This window comes from Struthio camelus, chromosome 4, assembly GCF_040807025.1.
Source record: "Struthio camelus isolate bStrCam1 chromosome 4, bStrCam1.hap1, whole genome shotgun sequence".
Lineage (NCBI taxonomy): Eukaryota > Metazoa > Chordata > Aves > Struthioniformes > Struthionidae > Struthio > Struthio camelus.
In genome coordinates this window covers 4,738,129-4,761,916 of record NC_090945.1, presented here as the reverse complement: position 1 = coordinate 4,761,916, position 23,788 = coordinate 4,738,129, and the positions used below count along the sequence as shown (strand labels likewise).

The 23,788-nt window shown below is 40.0% G+C and overlaps 1 protein-coding gene across 14 annotated transcripts in view; it reads left to right on the top strand.

The window, feature by feature from the left end:
- Positions 1–23,788, top strand: part of EPHA5 (EPH receptor A5) — a 214,683-nt gene that overhangs the window by 11,869 nt on the left and 179,026 nt on the right. For all 14 annotated transcript variants that reach the window (XR_011140751.1, XM_068941125.1, XM_068941123.1 and 11 more), the window contains exon 2: positions 3,470–3,534. Coding sequence is in view for 13 of the 14 variants with exons in the window: in XM_068941125.1 (XP_068797226.1) it covers positions 3,470–3,534 (65 nt within the window). In the remaining variant the exon portion in view is untranslated. The remainder of the gene's footprint in view (positions 1–3,469; positions 3,535–23,788) is intronic.

Sequence of the window (23,788 nt, the reverse complement as noted above, 5' to 3'; positions counted from 1 at the left end):
AGGACACAGAAACTTACCAGACACGCCTGGCTGGGCTGATGATTGCGTGGGCAAGATGCGGCTACTTCACATGGAATAGTTGTCATTTGTGTTTATAGCAATTTTTGTTGTTTGAAAGTAAAAGAAAATGTCTCAGTCTTTACAGGCAATTTAGAATAACTACTAGCTAAACATATTCCTCAGGTCAATATAGTGCAGTATTTTAGAAGATATACTGTGAAAGTAATTCTGGGCAGAAGCCCACGGGGCAGCCAGAGTCTGCTGGGACTTAGTAAGTCCCTCAAAACTATCTGAATTATGCTGGGACCTTTCCAGTCTCCAAAGGAGCCTAGACACAAGGGAGTTTCAAGTCACTAGAGGCTTTTGTTTGCCTGGCGTGTGGATTTTGGGTTACACCTTTTGACAGGCACAGTGGAGTATCTCATCCCCTCTTTATTTTGTTCTGTTTTCAGTTCTACTGAAATAGAGAAGGAGTTGCCTCTTTTCTAACTGCAGATTTAGTATTCACTTTTGTTGGCTGACTCACTGATATAAAAATTCCCACTGACTTAATTTAGAGTTGAATGGATCATATTATCTTTTCATATGCACAGAATTGTTTTGAAATTGAAGTTAATAACAGCAATTTAAAAATTGCTGTTGATAGAAAGATAATATAATATTTAGTTGTGTCATACTCCTTTTAAAACTTGACGTTTGAATAAAAGCACTTTTTTTTGCTTTTTCTTTTTTTTTGTTTAATATATCACAAAGAACTTTGTAGCATCAAACATTTCATCTAATTACATTCATTAGTGGCATCTCCAGGACAAATTTTAATTAAGTTGTACAAGGTAGATCAATTCTTGTTTTGCATCCATTGCAACTTAAGACAGGAGTATACTGTTCTGCCCTGTTAAATCACAGTGATTGTAATGCAAGGAATTTGGGTAAATCTGCCATTGTGTTGACAATCTCACTCCATTCTCCCACTCTTTAAAATAATACATAGTTGTAAAATAGGAAGTGTTACACGTCCTGTTTTTAAGAATATTTTAAGATGACCCTTTTTATGACATTATGAAGGAAAAAATGCAGTTATGTTTAGGAGCAATTGGGTTTTAGCCTTCGACTTCAGCTGGAGCAGGAGAAATTAATGATTATGTTACCTGAAGGCTTCAGAGGGGAAAATTTGGCCTTTACTGGGTGTTATCTGTAATGACAGATACTAATAGTACTTTTATTTTGCTTAGGCTGTGGTGTGGCAAGCAGTCTACTTGTGTATTTACTTACTGTGAATGTATTTCAGTATAGTCCCTGAATATTGTTCCCACTGACTGTTCTGTAGTCAGGTAGCATTGTAAGCTCCCAGTTTGCTCTTTGTGGTTTAGGAAGAGAAAGCAATCCAGCCACCAAAACCCTGAGGTGCCCTGTATTTTTGCTAAACGTCATGAAAATAGGCTAGTTGAGGCAGAACAGCTGTATGCCTTATGGTAGTATGCTGGATTCATACTTGGATGCACGTTGTGCAAATACCTAGACAGAATAGTCTTACAGTGTTTGAGACTCCAGAGCTGAGAACTAATTTTTCTACTTGAATGTTGCTTTGTATGTTTTGGGCTATTTTTGGGTACAACGGACTTCCATGTTCCACACTCAGTACAGTACAAGCTAATGATCAAGATTGAATTGACTCTGAGAACTTTGTTTTTCAAACTAGATCTGTTGTTTAATCTGTGCTTACCGTTTTAAGTATTTCCTCAAGATTTTAAAGGAACATGTCTTTTATTCTAGTGTAACGTAGTTCTATTTTTATTTCTTTACCTCTATGTAGACAGTATGGTTTGGTATTAAATCCTTGTGCTTCCTATACAGTTAGGTCTTTTTGGCTCATCTGGGAAAAACAGGCACTTGGAGTCGAATACTAATAAACTTGATCAGAATTTTAATTTTTATATGCATTGTGATCAGCAGATACCCTGCAAATAGGGTGATTACAGTATCAGAGGTAGTCAGTTTGCAGCATTTTTCTTCGGCTATCATGCATTGCAGCAGGATGATGTGGGCTGGTGTAAGAAAGGGTCTGTATGCCTACTAGTAAGCATTTGTGTTGGCATACAGAGGCAGCAGATTAACCTGATAGAAGTACCAGGGTGAGGGTTATGATTTTCACATCTGTTCTTCGTATGTCTTGTTATTTCCACTTATCTGTGAATCTGTAGGTACCTCCATAAACTGACTTATTTCAAAAGGACTGAGTACCTAGTCTCCTCTGCTGATTTCAGGCTTGCTGAGGCTGGCTCATCACGCACTGAAGTCAGCTTTAGGCCATCCAATTTTGAAAACTTGGTATGGGGTTTTTAAAGAACACATAGGGTGGAGATCAAGAATTGAAGACCCAGAGAAATCAGTTCCTTTTCAAGAGGGATACCGGTGTAAAAAGTGAGATCGCAGTAAACAAATATACTGCAAGCAAGTCTTATAATCCAAAGAGAAGGAAATCCTGTGCTATTGAATCGGTAGAAAGTGCCTCCTAATTTTAGACTTTGTATGACAGCCATTGATTCAGAGACTAGTTTTAACTTGGGGATTGAAACCCTGAATACAGAAGGGGCGCTGGAAAGCACAACAGGCTCTTAGCCACAGAGACAGCACGAAAAGCTGCTGTAATTTATTCTTTAATTATTTCACACTTTGTACTCGTACTCCATGTTTTAGGTAATATGAGGGGAAAATGTTATAAACTTGGGAATAGTTTATTGCTCTTGAATGTAAATAGTTTGTTAATTGCTTATGTGGCTTAACAGTATAAAAGTTGATGAATTTCACTACAACTGCAAACAAACTGAATTTTGAGGGGAAAACAGGAAAAGATCTCTTGGATTTCTAATAATGAAGTTGTCAACAGACTTAGAAAAATGCAGGAGAGAGAGAAAAGAATAGTCTTCCTGATAACAAGAATACTCTATAATTCATGTATAAAATACTTCAAAAAATGAGTTCATGATAACTGAGATACTCTGCCTGTTGCTTCTGTTTCTTTTTGTCTTAAAGCCTGATTATGCTAAAAAGTGTAAAGTGTGTGTATATGTGTAAACATACATACATATATATGCTTGTGAGTGTGCATGTATTTATCTGTACATTATGCCTTATACATGGGCACATATATATGTGTATTTATTCCCCCCCCTCAAAAGATCAGATCACAAGAACCTAAAGGTGGGATCTGCATCCTGCAGAAGTGCATATATAATTTTGTTTCAATGGGAGAACTCAAAGGAGTAATTTAGTGCATATATAGTAATGTTTTCACAGTATGACCTCATTGTTAAGGGGCGTTATTGCATTGTTACCATGCTTCAAAGAAATTTAGCCTCCTTGGTTAATTACAAACAGTCTGTTTACCACAGTTACCCAAATCTTGAAGTATTTACTGAAATCTGTAATCCATCCAACTTCCTTAATAGTTTTTCTCGTTTCTTTTCAGTGAATTTACTGGACTCGCGCACAGTAATGGGGGATCTGGGATGGATAGCCTACCCAAAAAATGGGGTAAGTCTCTGTTGTTTGCTTTTCTCATTCACAAATAATGCTAATCGTTTCCATTCCACATGTAGACTACTGGGTTTTAAAACCTCCCTGGAGTGATTTGTCGGCAATGGAAGGGGAAAAAAATAAATAAAACAACAAGCTGTGACTGGAAAAATGGAGCTGTGTGGCTAGGGGATTGATTTATTTATGCTGTAGAGCCAGCCACAAGCATTTTAAAAAAAAAAAACAAAAGCATGAGTCAGCCCCCCCACCCCTCCCTGCACCAATAACATCTATGAGGTTATTGAAAATTTTGAAGTGATAAATTCTGATTCTCTTTTTCATCTTCTTGAGCCTTTGGGGTGAATGTACATCAGTTTCGTGGAAGTCTTCTGCATCCCCATGTCTGGGGCATTACTGTTCACTTTAAATGAGCAGCGCTGTTTAGAAATAGTTCTAGGTCCATGATAAAATTATGGAAGTTGATAACACAGCTACTAGAACAGGAGATGAGTTTTAAGCACCTTGACTGCTGAGGAGTCCCTTTCTCTTTCCACTAACTACACTGAAAATGGAAGGAACGTGGCTTCCTGAGTTGATACTAAGTGTTAGAATTTAGGTGCATGAATATCCTTCATTGTGTCTGTTTGACCTGACTGCATCATGTGAGCAATCACTGTTGTAACTGTGGCTTCTCCATGTACGGCTGGGTAATTTGAGTCAGTGTGTATTATCTTCTTGCAGTTGCAGGAAACATGAAATGATTGCCTGTCTGTTGTGGTCTTGATTTGGCTGGGACATCCTTGGTATGTTGATGTCACAGAGAGTTTATTGATAAAGTCAAATAAGGTTGCCTCCTGCAAGCTGCTGAGTATTCCTGTCAATTCTTGGGAGCAGTGAACACCATCTGACGTTAGAAAACGTCCCAAGATTGAAACACTGCACAACTGTGCCCTCCAGCAAGATAGATTTCAGGATTGTGGTATTCCAGAGTTTTAAACATCAGCTGAAACTGGCTGCAGAGTTGCCTTGGATGCCAGTTTCATTTGGACGCCAGGTGGACTGCCATGAAAATGGTGGTGGCAGCGTTTACATGAAATACAGCCACCCCTATGCATATATATGATATAGTGAATTCAAATCTGGCTTTCCACGTATTCTATGTTTCCATGTGTTATATTCTGTTCTTTTCCATATATTGGAAGAGCTAAACTAAATTCTTCGATAAATCATATTTTATTTATTTTATTTTTCCTTTTAGCAGTATTCTGTAGGTTCTAGTTACTTTAAGTATTTGGTAGCATTTCCACTGGTGATACCATTCCTACTGAAGATGCATTTTGAAGCAGCCTTCAAAAACTCTTTTAGGGTTGCTGCTTCAGCTCATGAGGAAGAGAAGCATTTATTTTTATTATGAATCTCAAAGAAATTTAGGTTTTTTTTTCCTAGAACCACATCTACTAGAAGTAGGAGACTGCATGAAGAGCTTGACTCTCGTTAAAGAAAGTAAACATTTATTCTTTGTAGTTGTATAGGAAAGCCTGAGAAGAGTTACCGGTGCATCACAAAGGCTCAGACTGAAAGGCTTTGAAAATAGATTTCTGCCTCTATTAAAAAAAAAAAGAAGTCACTGGTGGGGGAAAGAGGTCAAGTCATGCCAAATGAACTTGTTTTTGGCAGATCCTTTGTAGGATCTGCCTTTGTCATACTCTAAGTTTATGCTACAGCTATATATAGGGGCAATTTTTCTATCTTAAACCTTTAAGATGTTCCATGCTCCAGAGAGGTCCACCTCGTCTCATTTAGCCTGTTGTTGATCCCATTTTTGCTGATTGCAATGGAAAACGTGCACTGCTTTAGGAAATAAAAGCTGTGATGGGGTAGGAGACTGACCCTTCAATCTGGAGACAGGTTAGGCTTAGAGTCTGTTTTATAGCTGTAATTCCAAATAAAGTACTACAGTGCATTAAATCCCCACAAGATCAGACTTTGGTCTGCTGCAAGATAGTGCGCACCAGCTAATCTTGTGAATAAGGAGGTTAGGGGAAGGGAGAAGAGCACTTCAGGTTAAGGTTGCCTGTGTAGAGTTTTGTCCAGCCAACGTACTTGTGTCATACAGGTTTTGACAGTGTCCAGTATTCTTATGTTCTGGTGGGGTTTCGTTTCTCTCATACTCCTGGAAAGTATGAAAAATCCCCTTCTTTCTTCAGGTGGAGTATTGAGGGGCCAGTGGGAATTCAATGATTTGTCTGAAATATGCTGTGGCCAAGCAGGGATTGAACTGAGGCCTCCTGGAGTGGAGAACAGGATGTTGTGCACAAGCAGATACACTCCTCTTTTTGCTGTTTTGCTCTCTGAAGGGTTAATGAATCCTGGAAGTATGGCTTCCTCCCTACCCCAGGAGACCTTCCTCAGCTGCGTGAGCTTCAATAGCTTGTAGCAGTCATGCATGGGTCTTAAACCTGCAGTTGCGTCTGTGTTAGGACGTGGGCAAAGTCCTCATAAAGTCTGTGCAGCGGTGGACCTCAAAAAGAGGACCATTTCCCTGCCAGTGAATCCCTGCTTGCAGCTCACAAGTTGGAAATTTATCCTGTTATTACGTGCCAAAGGGACAATATTTACCTTGCTTTCCAGTAGTGGTAGATTTACTTTATGCTTAGGGAGGTTATTGGAATTTCCTGAGGTTGTTTCAGAAGAAAATCTGGCCCTTAGTGCAAAGTAGAAGCCTTCCAAGCACATCAACGAATCCAGTTGGGTTTTCTTTATTAAAGCCTGTGCTTGTGAAGCGTGCCTGCAAAGTCTGCAAGTCTCTTGCCTCTAGCTTGATTTCCTGTGGTGCTGCCTGTTTACTAAAGCTGGGCACGTTAGAGGTTTACATAGCGTTATATATGGCTGTGACACTGCCTAAATCTGACGTACAGAAACTGCCCTTGATTTTGCTAAATATACCCTTTTATTATATGGAAACTTGCAGAAGTAGGAACAATAGGAAATGCTGTGAGAGAAATAGCTGAGACCAATCAGACAGTATTTGTAAGCTGTGTTGCCTCTTTCCTCCTTTGCTCTGGCAGCAGGCTACGTGCAACATGTTTGGGCTCCCTGCAAAGCCATAGCAGGGTAGAAGCCACCAAGACCCCTGAGCTGTTCAGTCTTATTTGGTTTGGCCATGTAAAAACAGAACCACTTCTAACAATATCTGGTTAATTGCAAAAGCTGTCTTTTAAAATATATACTTTGGTTTAGCTGGCTTGAGTTCTTTAGAAATTGTATCCGATTTTTGTTTCAGTGGTTATGATAAGCATTGATTTACTTTTCTCACACCTTCTTCCTTTTGGGGTTTATTTTTAAAGTTCTTTCTGAACGACTTTGAAGTATTCTTTTCCTTCAAAATCAGAGCACCACATACCTGCTTTTCTTTTGTATAACTAGCCCTCTCCCATCTCCTCCACCTCCCATTGATTTCCTTGAACTTCCTGTAGCACAGAACAGGAAGGCATCCGAGGTCCTTTGAGTATTGGCTGTGTGCTGTGGCTCATTGCACAGCTCCGTGTTCTGTTTTTTTTTTTTTTTTCCTAGGCTCAGACAGGAAAATAAACATGCACTAAGGAACCTTGTCCTGTGGAGATGTTAGAGGATGTTGGGATCATTCATAATTCTTTATTCATTGCAGAGGATGAGAGAGAGCTGGCTGACTTGCTGCACTTGAACTGCAAGAAGAAAAGCAATTGCCTCTGCTTTTGACAGTAGATAAGGGCAAATACTGAAAAATGGGGTAAACTGAGCCAGATTCGTTCTGCTAGTTGCTTGTCATTTATGTAGGACATTGTTGGCTTCAATTTTTGAGCAGTATTTCTGGTTCATTCTTTTGAGGACAGGAACCCTAGGGTGCCTCTTTGAAGTTAAAAATAGCAGGGGTTTAGATTAGTCAGCGTGGTTTGTGAATAGATTCATGTTGCTCTCTGTCGGTCTTGGTTCATATTGAGACTTTATACTGGAATCTTGGCTCTGGATTGGAGGTAGTGTTTGCCCTCCGGGATAGAAATAAAGTAAAGGAGGAGGGATAGAGGGGAATGGAAGGGGAAGGAGGATTCTTGGCACCTTTGAGCTGTGTCATATGGCTATGATTATAATTGGCATTTTCAGGGCAGTACTTTTGGCAGCCAGTGTTTTTTTTTCCTGCAAATGCTGCTGCTCAGCTGTAGTCAGTATCGAAGAGGAAGTAGAGAGGGATACACTGCAAGAATACAACTTGTACTGCAGCAGGGAGCATAATCGATATGAAAGTAATACCTGAGTAGGTTAAAAATGTATACTAATGACTTCTGAAAAACCTGCAATTTGGCCACAGCTTTTATTTATACTTGCACACCCTTGTGCACCCACAGGTCAGTGAGAAACAAACACTCTCCTTTTAAGTGTTATTTGAAATGGAGTAATCCAAATCAAAGCAGTGCTTGTAGTTTTCCAGTATATACAAAATCAAGGATTTTAACAGGAGTAATTTGTGGGATGGTATTGAGTTCAATAGTCAAAACATGTGGAAAATTTTTGTTTTCCTCTAGGATTCCCTAGGGTTCAGGGTAGTATCTCAATATATCTAAACTTCTGTCCTTCCTGACCTTCCCCTCAGTTCTTCTTGATCCTATGTAGTGAGCTTTGCATGTATCCCATGGTGATGTGTTTTCTTTTGATTATGCCACCTGTTTCAGTATACCAACGTGATTCATGTATGTATGGTATGGCATAATTATAATAAAAAGCTTGTGCTTTGGTTCTGCAAAGACTACAGGAGTTAATAATGCAGTTGTTTTGCAGGATAATTGAATTACCTTTTAAAGCACTGCTGAATTAATGCTTCAAATTCTGAAGGCCACAGAGCAAGATTGAAGATGCTAGCATTAAAGGGGGTTGGAGGTGCTGCCATGAGAGCTGCACTTGGCCTACCAAATACTGTTCAAATTGGTGCACTTGTCTGGTGTGTTGGTGGCATTGCCAACAATTGTTGGGCTGCATTTTTTCATGGAGCTTGACTATATCAACCAAAATCTGAAAAGATGTGATCTCCTTTACTCAGGAAGGCCTCTGCTGGAGAGCAGTATCAGGAAACATAGCAAGTAATTGAAGAGAATCCACAACAGTAATCACGTAACTGGAGAACTCAGAGACATGTTTTATGTGGAAGGGCTGATGGAGCTGAGTATAGCATAAAGATTAGCAGACTGGCCCATAACTGTCTTTAGAGTTACAGAGAGGAAAGGAGTAACCTCTTCCCCAGGTTTGCAGTGGATAGGACAAGAAGGCCAGGGCTTCAGTTTTGGCCAAGATGATTCAAATTAAACTTTACAAAAGTACTTTCTAATGGTAGAGACAGTGCAGTTTTGGGGCAGATGTGAGGTTTCTTTGACAGGAGGTCTGTGGGAGCAGGTTAGATCATCATCTCTCTTCTTCTGGATGAAGCAGAGTTGATGTCCTCTAGAGGACGAGATGAAATGATGTATTTTGTCCTTTTCCAGCCCTACATCGGAGTCCCTGCAGACAGAAAACTTGTCTTTACTCTGTGTCTGGGGTGCAAACTTCCTGTGTGTTTTTTTTTTTCTGTCTGTCTGTCTGTCTGTCTTCGCAAACCTCAGTCCTTTTATTCATTCAGAGACCTCCATTTAAGAGCCACTTCTTGTCTGGTGCCCACAAGAGATTAGGTGTGGTATGTAGTTTCTTTTGAACTTGAGTACCTCATGCTGTACAAGACTTTCCATTGAACAGCCTCACCATTTCATTGATACAAAATAGATCTTATTTTATATATCATATGTAATCATATAATAAATACCATATCTTTTCATATCTTATCTCCTAACTAAACATTTGAAGTTGAAGCCTCTTACTCCATTAGGACATGCTCTTATGTTTGTTGTCCCGGACTCCAGTCTTGCTGTTCCTCCCTTGGTGTGCTGTTGACATGATATATGTGAAAGGGTGCACGTTTCTTCTGTAGATATGGGATGGGACTCTTGCAGTCACCTGCGGAGAGACAATTCACCACCACAAAAAGTGGCAACATCTGACTGTCATGTTAGAGGAGATCTAAAGTACCTAGAGTACTCTAAGATCCTGTAAAATAAAGTATTACTACTAAGATTAAGAATAAAGTAAGTCTTTATCTCTGCCAGAACTGTATATTGCAGTCTTGGTCTTGAAAATTCACCACAGAAGAAATGAAGGCTAATCCTTCAGTATATCTCTTTTGTACATAAAGTTGACAGCATTAGGTTCCTCCAAACAGGCTCTTTGGGCAAACAGTCTCCTTTCGTGCTTTAAAAAAAAGCCTTTTTTTTTTTCTCCTCCCTAATGTTTTATGAATTAAGTTTGGGGATAAAAGAGCTTCAGACAGCTTTATAATCTAAAACTGTTGGTTTGTTACTTTTGTGCCAGTCCCAGAAATAGTGGTATCCAACTTAGTAACTGTACAATCAGACTGTGTAAACCAAGCGCTCCTACTAAGAATATGAATTTTTACAGAAAAGTACTGCCATTGCAGGATGCATGTGCCACAAGCCCAGGGTCTCTAAAATCAGCATTAAGATTTTATAGCTTATGTTGATGTATTTGTAGAGTGTAGTTATTTCTTCATTGGCTTAATATATGTATCACTTGAGTATATATCACTTAATGGCACAAACCATTTATAAGACTTAGAACACATTGGCCTTGCTCTTGTCCTATTAAACTGCATAAATTTTTGTTCAGGTTAATGGCATTTTTGGGGTAACTGTAAATGCAAGACTACAGACTTGTGTTTGATTTATTTGTTGTTCTTTTCATAATGGAAGAAAGTTGGTTTTCTTTTCCTGCTTCTCATTCAGGAAAGCCAGCTCAGAAAGCACAAAATAGATTGAACGTTAACTCCAGAAAGGAAAATGGCTAGTAAGTTTTAGCCTAGGTGGTGAATGTTTTTAGAATGCAGAATTTCTGAAAATACAGTATTGCAATGGAAGCTATTATTTTGTCTTCATGACTAGTGGTTGCCTTGTGTATTGCACGGTGAATGAAGAAAATGAAACTTACAGAGGGATTTTTTGGCTGCAGTGGACATTGACCTAACTCTTTCTTTCAAAAGAAGACCCATCACCTAGCCTAAAACTAGTAAGAAGAGCTCTGACTTCTGTATTACCACAAATTCCAGATATGTGGCTATTCAAAAAAAGCTCAGCAATTAAACATCTAAGACTGCTCAAGCAGCCTACACACATGCATACAAAAGCGGAGGCTGCGGCTGGAATTTGGCCATCAGAAAAAAATGCCAGTATTTTAGTTGGAAGCTCTTTTTGCCTCGAAATATTTTGTTTTTATGTACCTTATTTTTTCCTAGGAAACTTTTTCATGGGGGAAGAGGGGAAACACGCTGAGCTATATTATTCAGTGTATTATATCTGTGCTAAAGCAGCCAGTAATCATGGAGTCTGTCTTTTTTAATGCTGAAAGTATAGTGGCAAAATAGATCTGACCTTCAGTACCAGAAGTACACATGGCTATAAATACATCCTTTCAGGAGTTGTGTGTATTCGTATGCTTTTGAGCATGCAAAGTACAGCTTCCAAATTGTGTTTAAGGTGAACTCTTCTGCAAAGAAAAGTGGTGGCTCTTCTCACTAGTTTTGAGGCTCTTCCCAACTTGAATGATGAAGCATTGTTGAAGGGTATGTCAGTGACACTGGGCTATGGGTCATCTCTGTGTTGCCACTGTGGCATTGTATGCTGCCATGCCGCTGTGACAGATCGTCTTTATCCTACGGACTGAACAGTGAGTATAAAAGAATTGCAGAACATGATGGGGCTGTGGCTATTACTGCTGCTTCACCTGCCTTGTCAGAGGGTTTAAAAAAAAAATCTCTCAAAGAAAAACGAAACAAAACAAAATGCCCCTGCTGCAATCACTGAGAAGCTGTAAGCGTTTGAGGGAGAGAACACTTATTTTCCCTTGTGTAATGGGAAATTGCTGTTCCCTGTTTTCATTTTAAAGTAGTTAAATGAAAAAGCATCCGTGATGCAGTAGTAGTAGAGCTCTGTGAGTCAATGAGACTTGCATGTTAGTGGTTTTTTTTTTTTTTCCCCCTCTGCTCACCTGTTCAGACATGCCTCTGGATAACCTTAGTTAATTGTAAGGACCAATCTAAGGATGAGTTGCCAAATAGCTCTAGGGGGCCAGGATTAGCCCCGGGGAGTCAGTAAGAAGTGAGCCACTTTGACAAGAAAAGTAGAGGACATCCCCGGTTCAGTGGTGGTGTGTTGCCAAACGAGAAGGACGAGAAATTGCCTGCTGCGCCAGGCGCCTCTGGGACAGCTCCCAGGACAGCGGCAGCAGTGGTAGGAGGTAGAGATTGCTAATGGCTTTCTGAAAACTGCATGTCCTAGACCAGACTGAAACACCTCCAGCACAACCCTTTGTTTGCTTTCTTTCAACGCTTCCCAAGAAGCAAAGTAGTATTAGATGCCTGGTTCTTACCAAAAGCCTCTGATAAGTGTTTGACCTTTGAATTCTTGCTTATTTCTCTTTTGTGTTCAGTATTCTAGCAAGTGCTAAGCCACTGCTTTGATTATATGAAGTCCTTGATTTAACAAAATAAGTGATAGAGACGTAACAAAATTGTTTGTATTGTGAACAGAGATATTTAGATTATTAGAAAAGTAATCTTCCCTAAAGCCTGTTTTTGCCCTAAGTGTGGATCTTACTGACTTTAGTGTGTATGAACTACCTATATACTGAAACACAGCAAATACAGATTGGGCTGTAAATTTGTTACTGTGCTGGCATAAAATAAGCCAGAAGCTTGTGAAGATATCTGCTTGCTATGGATAATTACCCTCCTTGAGATATTTTCCTACAAGTATCAAAGATGAGAACTTTCCACACTGAAGGGTGGAAAGGTCTGAGCCGTTATGCTGAAAAGGTTCTCTTTTGACTTCAGCAAGAATGTTTTGGGGCCAGCGACCTGATCCTCGTCTTTGAAGGTCTCCCTGCAGTATCAATGTCTTCTTCCTATAATATTGACAGCCCATAACGCTATGCAGAAATACAGCATATTTCTTAATGTGATTTGAGACGTTGGTGTGCACTGATCTAAGATTTAATATGTTTGCAGTTCTGTTCCTGTTGTATAGGGTGAGCTGCTGGCCTTGTGGTCTTCTCATTCAATTCAGCTACTGCCTTGCCTTGGATTTTGCTACGAGCTAGATCAAGAACCTATGAGCGAGTCCTAATGCTATCTCAGAATGAAAGCAAAGTGGAAGAGGAAGTGATAAGAGGATTTGATGTTATAATTTAAATATCTATTTATTTAAAGTGATCTAATAAAATAAAATTCATTGATGTCTTCAGTGTTTGAGTTTCCCTGATGCAGATGTGCTGCTTCTAGGGAACAGTTCAGATAGTGAAATCCTGAAGTCCCAACTGTACCCAGCAGATACAAAGGGGAGTGAGAAAAGTGCCTGAGATTTTTACCTTTCTGAAAAGGAGGAGATTGACTTGATACGTATTTAGTCTTCCAGCTCTTTAGAAGAACTAGCACTTCTTCCTGTGCTGGCAGTCTTTTTCATTGCAACTTTGATTCCCCTTTCTTTTGGGGTGTCTTTGCACAATCAGTCTTGTTGGTGCTTGGTCGTCTGTTCACAAACCTCAGGGGTGTTCAGTTTCATTTTGTTAACTTCATCTTCCTCAAGAATTGGGAAGATGCGCACGTGAAAATGTTCTGATTTCCGACCTGTAAGCTGTTTATGACTCGGCAGCTGTTGGAGCTCCTTGCAAGACAATTTTAAGTGCTATTATGAATTGTAGGGCATGCACCGACTGTTCTAGTTGACTGCAGTGCAAATGTATAGTAAGCCAGTAAATCGTAGACAGCATTGTGATTACAAATCATTACAATAATGCAAGATTATTCAGTTTATGTCACAAATCCTTCTAGACTACACAATTAAAGTTGTAACCACAAGTATAATCCTGGGAGATAAAGTCACTTCATTACACAAGCTCCTTCTGGTTTACTGTTTACTTTATTTTGATGCCAGATTGAATAGCTGAATGTTCCTATGTAATTAACTTTAATGGCAGCATATCTGTGTTTTTGTGTCCATGCTAATTCTGGAGTTTATTTTACATCCTTAAAAATATGGATTTTGATTAGTATAGTAGTTAAGGAAAGCCCTAGTGATTTCAGTTATGGTATTGGGAAAATTAGCATAAATGATGAAGGAAATTTTAGCAAAGATTATCAGTAATGTCCATCACATTAGATGTATTGTCAAATGATCAGAATAGAAATGTTTTGCGGTCATTGACACTTGCTATTAGGTGGTGGCTAAGTGAGTCTGAACAGTTCAGTGCCTCCATGGGAAAGCAGTGGCTGGAGTGAGCGTGCTGCTCACTACTTACAGCTAGGCAGAGTACATCTGCTAAATGAGGGTGGAACAAATACTTGATTCGGAAGCTGAATTCAGACTATGGTTTCAGATATTCATCTCCTTTCTTGAGCGCTACCTGTTTTTTGGGTTTTTTTTCTGTTGTTGTTGAATCATTGGACGTCATTACACTTCGTGCTTCCAATGCAAAAGAAACCGAGGTGGGATCAGGGACTGCTTGTGCCAGTCAGCCAGAGCTTGATGACTCAGTGTGTTGGAGTGATGCTGATAAATACCCAGACTGAGATAATCAAAACCCATCAGGGGATTTGGATGTTGTCCTACTTATTAATTTTAATGATGATTGAATACCTATGCCCATTACACAGGCTGTAAAGCTCTGCCCCAAGCTTCCTGAGCCCTGTACATTCAGTTTTAAAATGTTTATTTGCAGTCTGGCCTGCTTAACTTAGAGGGCTAGTCCTGGTGTGGACAGGCTGTACAGATAGATGGGAGCTATTGTGCCCTTTTGAGTCGCAGTAGCTAAGTCTGCAGAGCCTGTTTCTCGGAGCCATATAAAGGTATTGAACTGGCAAATGTCTTTAGCCCCTAGGGGATTTGGTTATGGTGCTGCTTGTATGATGTTTGTAAAAGGCTTCTGCAGTGTAGGTGTAAGAGAGAAAGCAGGGAATCCTAAACAGCCCTTGTTCAGTGTTTCCAAAGCTATTTTGCCCCCCCAGTAAACCTTTTTGACTCCTGTCTTCCCTGCCCTTTTCAGGGTTAAAAGCCTGAGCCTGAGCATAGCATTGCTCCTGAGCTGCCCTACTTCTGAGGTTAGCTCTTCCAGTGCTAATGTGGGGCATCTTCCCCATCACACAGCTGTTGGTGAAGACTGACCCAGCTGAAGTTCTATACACAGAAATCCCTGTGCATCTCTCCAGATGTTGCACAGGGTCCTTGGCAGAGGCTGGAATCTCTTTGTATTAAGCTTTTCATATATGAGAGAGACTTTTCCCAGATGAACTTCCCGTGCATCTGTTCCTGCTGTAAGAAGATGTAGTATTTCCCCATTGACTGAAGTTGAAGCAAGCAACTGAGGCTCAAACTGGGTGCTTGTACTGCAGATCTTCAGTCTTTCCTTGAACAACTGAGAATGAGACTAAATTACCAAAGTCTTGAACGCTGCCTTTAAAACCAGACTGTCATGGTCTTTTTTTAATAGTCTCTTTTTATTCTGTTTTGTGCCTTCTAAAATAAAGCTGCAAACAGAGAAAACAGTGAAATAAAAAGTGTTCACACAAAATGGTGTGATTGAAACTACTGCTGACAAATTTCCTTTCTTCTGTGCTCTGCAAACAGTTTTAAATCTTGGAGAACTGAACTAGTGTTCTCTCATATTACAGTGTTAATAATAAGTAATCAGAATGAAAATGGGAAAAAAGTTGAGCGAGTCCACAGTGTCAATGATTTGCAATTAACATATTTTAATATTCTAGATGCTCTTTTTCTTCCTGAGTTATCGTTTCCTTGCTCATGGAGTAGAGCAGCCAATTAAAAAAGCACAAAATTACAGTATTTGCTAGTTCTCATTATTTAAAAATAAGAGCAAATTTGTGAATGAGTGAGCTGAAGGTGATGGTGCTGTAGCTTCCTCGGATTTAAGGCTGGTGAAACTTAAGATTACTTTGTTGGATCTGTTGTGGTATTTACACTATAGAAACTCATGCAGTGATCCTTACAACAGTTTGTAACTTTGATTTGACCTACAATGCATCCTTTAGAGGGGGATTTCTTCCCTGATTTAAAGTCTTTCTATTACAGGGAGTCCACCATATCCCTTTGTAACTTATGCCAGCAGCTGGCTCTCCTTGTTCTAAGGTAAACAAATTTGCTTTCTAGACTGAATTTGTCAAACTTCAGTTCAAGGCCAATGTATCTTGCTATGCCTTTTCTTGCTAACGTTACATATCTATCTACTAGTCATCCCTTCAATTCACCTTCCTACACATATGCCCTTGACACAATTGCAGGCTATAGCCATATCCGAGCCTTCTCTTTAAGTAGTTGTTATAGTTATTTCTGCTGTAAAGCAGAGTTTGAGCTCGAGTAGCTCTGGACTCTCCTTTCTGATCTCTTCCCAGTTTGTCAGCATCGTTGTTGAAGTGTCAGCATTCAAAATGAAGGTGGCTTTCTGGTAGTGGCCTCAGTCAAGCTTTGCATCTCCTCCATTCTCCACTGCATCACCCTTCAGTATCTTTTTCAATTGGCTCAGTGAGGCAAAAAGACCAAGAAGAGGAGGAAATCATCCTGGCATTGGAAGCCATGCAGAAATGAGAGGGCATTTTAGTAGCTGCTTAGCTGGTCACTGGGGCCAAGAGACATTCGGGTGTGGTGCTCGATGTATGTATGACCTGGAGCCGTGTGCTAGGGCTATGCCAAAGCCTGCTGTCGGTTGACCTGGGCCCTTAGTTATTCAGGAAGGGGAGTCCAAAGGAGATGGACGTGCTACTACATCAGTGCGTTGTGTGCCAGTGGCTCCTGACTGCCCATGATGACTCGGTAAGCTGCTAAAAGTTGGGTGGACTGTGGCAGGTTGTTACCCATCACCTGTGTTTGTGGAGAATTCATTGTGCAAACAAAAAGGGACCCAGTCATTGCTTAGCCAGGAGGAAGTAAATAGCATTAAAAACGTTGGATGTAATTGCAAGAGGAGGAAGGAAGTAGTATCATTCGATATGGGAGGGGTGATGGAAGGAATTAGTCAGGACTAGGGAACATTCTGGGTTGAAAATCCCAAGTCACCCATTTAGTGAAGTGGACCTATACTGTGGACTCTTCTTCCATCTGTGTTAGCAAGCACTTATGTCCTTCCTGTGGAAGGGCCTGTGTTTGCTGCCTTTGTTTTCTGTGGGAAAAAGCACTGTAACTTCTGGTCAGAGCCTGTCCCTTCTGGACTGGGGAAATAGGTTGTCCTAGTGCAAGGTCTGTAGTGGAGAAGGTTCCTCTTACAGGGGAAAATATAAGCCTTGCAATCTCCTAAAGTCCTAGGAAAGGTATGGTTCAGTCCTTGCTCGGCAGCAGCTGTAGCGTGCATAAAGGCTTCGTGCCTGCAAAGCCAATATAGTATCTTGGAGCATTGTGTTGCTGAGCACAGGATATGTCAAACTTCCACCACCGAATTCTCACCTTTGTGCTTAGGTGGCCTGCCTCTGGCTACTTCAGTCCACAAAAATAAAAAAATTCCCCTTCTGAATGGGAGATGGTGTGGGGAATGGTGTGTCCATGTGCGTGTCAAGCAGTACTTAAAACATGCATAGCTTTTGGAGCAAGTGACAGCCTAATTCCATAATCTGAGGCTCTGCTCAAGTTAAGAATCCAGTCTGCATTTCCTTCTTGCAAATGTGGTTATTGCTTATACGTGAGCCATCTAAAAGCCTGTTCTCTTGTACCAATGTGCTGTAGCAAGGGCAGTCTGCTCCAGAATAGGACTGTTAGTGTGAGCAGGTGAATTTTCCAGTCAGGTATGCAGAGCCTGGTTTGAAACTCAGTGAAATGGTAAGTTGTAGGTAGTCCATTCCTTTTAGCAGGAGTGGGCTTTGGATCTAGTACTATATGCATCTGAGGAAAGATCTCTGTCTGTGGTATAGCTGAATGAAACAAATACAGGAACAGAGAGAAGTATGCAGATCAAACGAGTGAAATGTAAGATGGTGAGGTTGGCCTAGTTTCATTTGATGGTATTGTTTATCTCTTAGCTTCCTCCTGGATAGCACTAACATGGATTCTTGTAAATAGCTTGCGACTAGATCTGGGAGCAGGTTTGTCGTAGGATGTGAAGGACTATCTCCTGCTGGAATGAAACTGGACCCTTTACTGTCTGTCTGAATACGCCTGCATCTATCCTTGTGTGTGAACATGTGCATGCCACATGCTGTAGAGGGACAGGTGATAGCTTTAAAATGTATAATATGATAAGCAGGCGGTTTTGGGGGGGAGGGGTAAGCTATAGATGCAACAACAAGGGATTTTTCTGTGTGTCCTTCTCCTGAATAGTTTATTCTTTTATTTAGTATGAAATATCTTTCACAGCTTAATGCTTTAAGTTTCTTTGTGCACCGTAGTTTATGGATGAGAGCACACGTTATTAGAAAGCTTTATATGTTGTGTGCTATGGGGGCAACTTTTGCTATGGGGTCTGAATGCCATTTCTTTAGCCTTCTAACTTGCAGTGGTTATGCATTTTAATATGAAGAATGATGTCCAATTAACCACATCATCTGCAGAAAGGCTATTTCCTATGATAATTAGTTCTTTCGGTGAGAATTGTACTACTTATTTATTTCCTAAAGTGCATCCATTCATCTTTTTTCTTTCAAATGTCAAAATTTTATGTGAAATATGCGGACATCCAATTCTGCTGAGAGGGGAGAAGAGTCTGAAGCTGAAGAGACACAGCTGGAAAGGGGAAGGATTTCATGGATAAACTGTGAAATAATAATGAAATAATTTGTAACTTCCTGTTTAGTTGAAGTGGTCACTTGGCTCATTTTGCAGAATGACAGCAAGGCCTAGAAGAGGGATGGATAAGTAATCAGTTTCAGAGGCTATGCTGAGTAGTGCCTTTTCTCTGGGGGTCTCCCAAAGATGATTTAAAACCTTTATTTATCTGAAATAGGAGCTGGAGAAGGGTTGTTGTGCTCAGCAGTAAAATGCTGTTGCGGTAATTCAGCTGTTAGTGTTACAAGTTACACACAACTCATAGAGCAGCTCCCATCCAGTGATGAGACTGCTGTGCAGGCGGCTCTTTCATACACAAGTCCAAAGGAATCTTTGCTCATGGCTTCCTGAGGGACTCTAGCCTAGCATGAGAGAAGAAGCACTGATAGGAAACCCCTGAAGCTGGAGGAGCTGTGCGAGACAGCAGATCACAGTGCTAGGGGAGCCGAACTCAAGAGCACCCATTGTTTACGTAAATAATTTGAGGTTATCTTAGTTTCTTCTTGTAAAGTCACTTTCCTGGACTTTGCATGATCACAGCTGTTTGCTGAAGCAACATTTGTTTTTGAAATGCAGATATCTGAGCTCAATGTTTAGCAAGTGATTGTATTTGTTTTCTTAGCCATCGCAGGTTGATGTCCATTTGATTCTTTAGAGGTTGCCAGAGACACTGGAATAGAGCGTGGAGTTGTGTTAGGTTATAGGTCAGAAAAAAATAACTGATGAAATATGGAACCTCTCCAGAAATGCGTCTTTTCTGAGATTGTTAGGGTAGAGGACATCCATCATAAATGCAGGCATCCATATGTTTTCAGGTTTAAAGAGACATCAAGGGTCAGATTGCACCTCCATCCATTATATTTATATCACTGTAATTCCAGTACTGTATTTAAATACTAACATTAGCTTGAAACAGTGGGAATTAGATCCCATATAATGAAAAGTAATTAAAACTTACATTATGTTGTGGAATAACCATAACAAGCATCCACATGTATAATTTATTACCTATAGCGGGTAAGTACTTAACAACAGTCATAAACTCATTCTGTTCATTCATTTTTAGATCTTAGCCTACTGATTCAGACCTTAACTGAAAGTGAATATACAATCAATGTGAGGCTTTTTATGCTGGCTTAATAATGTAGGAGTGCTGAAGATCTTTAATTAAATAATTATTCTTTGTTCAATCAGGACAGATTACTTCACTATAGGGATTGCAGGAGAGAACGTACAAAATCCACCCTAAAATGAATATGTTTTAGCTACTTACTATAATCCTGCATAAGTGATGGTCTTTGTCTTGCACAAAGAAGCAAGAGCAACCGCAAAACCAGGATAAGTTCTAGTCGGATATTAAAAATGTAAAGCCTAATTCTGAAGCGATCAAAGAAAAGCATGCTAAGACCCAATTTAGTGGTGCTGTGAAAAAAGGTACAGCTGTCTGATAAATGGGAAAGGCAGATTTTTCTAAAGGGCTCAGCTTCCAACAGTTTTCTTTGTTTTTGAGGACAGTTGTAAGGTGCTCAGCACTTTGGAAAGTCTGCCTCCCTCATTTAGCTGCCTCCCTAGGAAACGGGCTCTTCAGGAAATCAGGCTTTTGGTTTTCTTACTGGTAACCTCATGTAATAAAGAGGTGGCAAATGGAGCTGTTAGGAGGAGGTGCAATAAATTGCATGGTGTGTATTGCCTGCTGTGCAGGCCAATTCCCATAAGACAGTCTGCAGAGGCACGTTTCTTCTGTCTTGGTGTATTAGAAACGCAAAATCTGTTCGATGTAGGGGCCGCCACTTGTAACGGTGCACAAGGCTGACTTCACATGGTCCCTGCTGCCGCGCAGCGTCATTAATGCAGCTCACGGCGACTGGACTGAGAGGACTTCAGTGTTTATGAGGGGAATATAATCATTTAAGCCTGAATGAGCTTCAAAGCTCTAATGTGGCTGTTTGGCCAACAGAAATGAGATGTAAATTTGTGCTGAATAGCCACCGATTACAGAAAGATGATTAATGCAAGATTTGAAATTGATTTATGGGTGCAGTTGTCAAGGCTGAAGCCATGAATGTAATATCATCTGTATGAAAAGCTTTGGGTAGATTAGAGACCAGGGAGCAGGGGTAAAATAATGCATTTGCTGGAGGGTCTGATACATTGTTTGGGCTTTGTGTAATCCAGACAAATTTGGTGTATGCCTGAGAGATTAGGTTTTGCCAGAGCAGCACATGGATAATTATTCCACTTTGCCTAAAACATTAGAAAAAAGTAGATTAGTCAGTTTTCTTCTCATTAAATGCACTTTTAGTCAAGTAATTTTTCTCTCTTTCTGGAAACTCCTAAAAATATTTTCCCACTTTTAGGGAATTTCGAGTAGCTGCTGCCAATGATGGAGATTAATGATGTGATTTAGTTTTTGCAAAAGAAATACTTCTTATTCCTTCTCTTCCATCACTAACAGTTTCCCTGGTACATGCTTTAAAAATAGGCCATATAGTTGCAGTAGGCAGTTAGACTTTCAAAATAAGTTCTCATGTATTTAAACATTAGGACACATATCAGACGAACAAGGAAAGCTTCCTGTCTTGCTCACTGCTTTTGAAAATTTGTGAACCCCTTGGTGTCTTCAGTTGATGAATCACATTAACACTATCCCTGAAAATTTCAAAAATCCAAGCATTTAGCTATAAACCGAAATCGTATGTCATCCCTTGCGGAATCCTTCTGAAAATCTGACTCTGTCAGTCTTCCAGCGTTAAACTGTATGGTGTCAACGCTGTTTGGTATAGCACTTGTTAAATTGTTCTGCAATGACTGTTACATTGAGCAGTGAAAAATGATTTAATGGTATTGTGTTTTTTCATTGCCTCTTTCATGCTCATCTCCCTTGTCTTAGCCTCAGTTGCCAGACTGCATCGTGTACCGTATGCTTAACTTGCAGAACTTCAACCCTTAAAAAAAGGGAGGGGGAGGGCAAGAAGCTGGGGTTACAATCAAAACAGTTGCTTTGTTCTGGGGCAGGTCAGAGCAGCCTCTGATTAGGCATGCTGGAGAGGGTCTGGTGCTCCTTTTTTATTTTGATTACTCTAACCCCCAGGTGGGTTCTTCCATTTGGATTTTGATCCTGACATCTTTCCTTGATCACGCAAATGATCAAATTCAGAGCAAAACTTCTGTCCTGTTTTCATTTTTCCGTTATATCTTGGAATGTAAGAAGTCTAGGAGACTTTTTCCTGATGTTACTTCATTTTTGAACAACTGAGAGTATTTTAATTGAGCCCGTCTCCAAATGCATGTTATAATTTCATTGCAAGCATGTTTTGCAAATAATTTTTCAGGCTTTAATTGCTCTTCTTTCTTACCAGCTTGCTTGAGTGGGACTTGTTTTAGCAAATTACTGCTGGTGTTTCAAGATGATATCTCAACTTTACAAGCATCTACATTGTTTGACTGTTGTCAGTAGTGTAGAGCAATCCAGGAATTGTCAAAACTTTGGCATTATATTGTGTTGCAGAAGTTTTACTGAGTGCCCGCTACACAAATGGAGGAAAGAGATGGGGCAGCAAGCTTTACATGTATATTACTGCTGTAAGAGTGTATGTACATGGAAGAATTGCTCAAATGGCAAATTCAATTGTTTGAACAGTAGGAGTGGATGATTATGAAGTTCTTCAGGTAACTTTAAGTCAGCTTCTGTTGCATCTTGACATTTAGCGCTTCCAGAGGGGAGCAGTGGTGCCTGATCTCACAGGTGTAGCATGGGTCTTTCCCATCTGGTGTTTTTTTCCTCAGCTCTCCAGGCAATTTAATTGTGTTATAATCTCAGTTTGTAGTAGTCTGTCAGGGAGGGGGATATCTAGTGGTCTCAATTGTATACAAAACCTTGAAAGCTTGGTCCAGGTAGAACTTGAGATCTAAAACAAAGATGAAAGAGAAAATACCAAGAAAAACAAAAATATTCACCCAGGTGCTTAAGATGTCATTAAAAATTTTTTTTTTTTTAAGCTGATCTTATACTGGTGAGTTGTGTTCTGAGTATCTGAGACTGGTAGTAATGAAGTTGGGATGGAAGAAAGGTGGGGCTTAACATTGACTCGTTTGCAGGGTAGTCCTTGTTTATAGTGAAAACGCAACATTAATCATTCCCCTGTCTTTATTAATTCTTGGCCTGCCCTGTGTTATGGTGTATGCAGTACAAAAACCTTGGCAACTGGTGAACTTGAGCCCTGATGCGTCTTGATGCCCTGATGAATAGCCTTTAATATGGATTAACAAGTTTGTTACCCGCGTGTTGGAAATAGTCTTTTTAAAGCACACATCTGGCTGTTCCTGCAGAGCTGCTGTAGTGAAGAATTTACTCTTCATGTTGTGGAGGGAGGGTTCATCTATTTATTTGAGTTCGCTCTCTGCTAGGCAAATTTTTTTCCTTTGAAACGTAGCAATGCAGGATAGTAGGGAATTTTTGAGGATTCATTGGTTATTGCATATATCAACAGTGACAGAGATAGCACTGAGTCGGGCTAAGGGAGAAGCAAATTCCTGGTGTGCCTGCAGTAGCCAGGGCTTTTCTTGGAGCTACAGATTGTCCTTCCTCAAGGCACAGCAGGGCTGCATGCCAGGCCTTCACATCTGGCGTTGGTCCTCTCATCGGAGCACATGGCAGAACCCGAGCTGAGCTTTTTCTTTTATTTTTAATCACATGTTCCATCTGTTATTTTGCTTAACCTTTGAGAGGCTGTTATGCTGGGTGTTGGATGTGAAAACAATTTGCTAGTCAAATGCGGTACGTGTCAGGAAAGATGTTTGGGCTTTCAGTTCATATCTTTCCTCCTTTTTGCAGTTTATGGTTTTTCTTCCCCTTAAGTTCTGAGTTTATGAAAAATAATCCTTAACTCCTGGCTGAAAATCTACTGGAATTAGTGAGGAAACTCTCATTTACTTCATGTGATTTAGAACCAGGTGGCAAGATATTCTGAGGAGATGAGTTAGCAGACTGTTCAACTTAGTGGCTGGAGTAGAGTGATGTAAGAAACAGTAGAAGATTGCTATTCAGTAGAAAAACATGGGAAACATAGCCCAAAGAGTGGTATTCTTACTTATTTATTTTTCTAATTTGATAGATTGAGGAGAATATGCCAAATGACCAGAAAATATTCTCTACTTTTTTGGAAACTTTACATTTTAAATTAATTTTGTGTGACCAGATTTTTGCCCAAGTAGGGAGTTTAATCGGATCCTTTCTATTCTCTGTGTCTGTTCTCCATTATGTTCTTTGCTTGACTAGTACCTGTTGTTAGTAAGAAAAAAATACATATGCATTCATATATTCATGTCTTAGTTATAAAATTGTTATCCAAATGAGGCCCCATCTTGGGTGGGGGGACTATGGTATG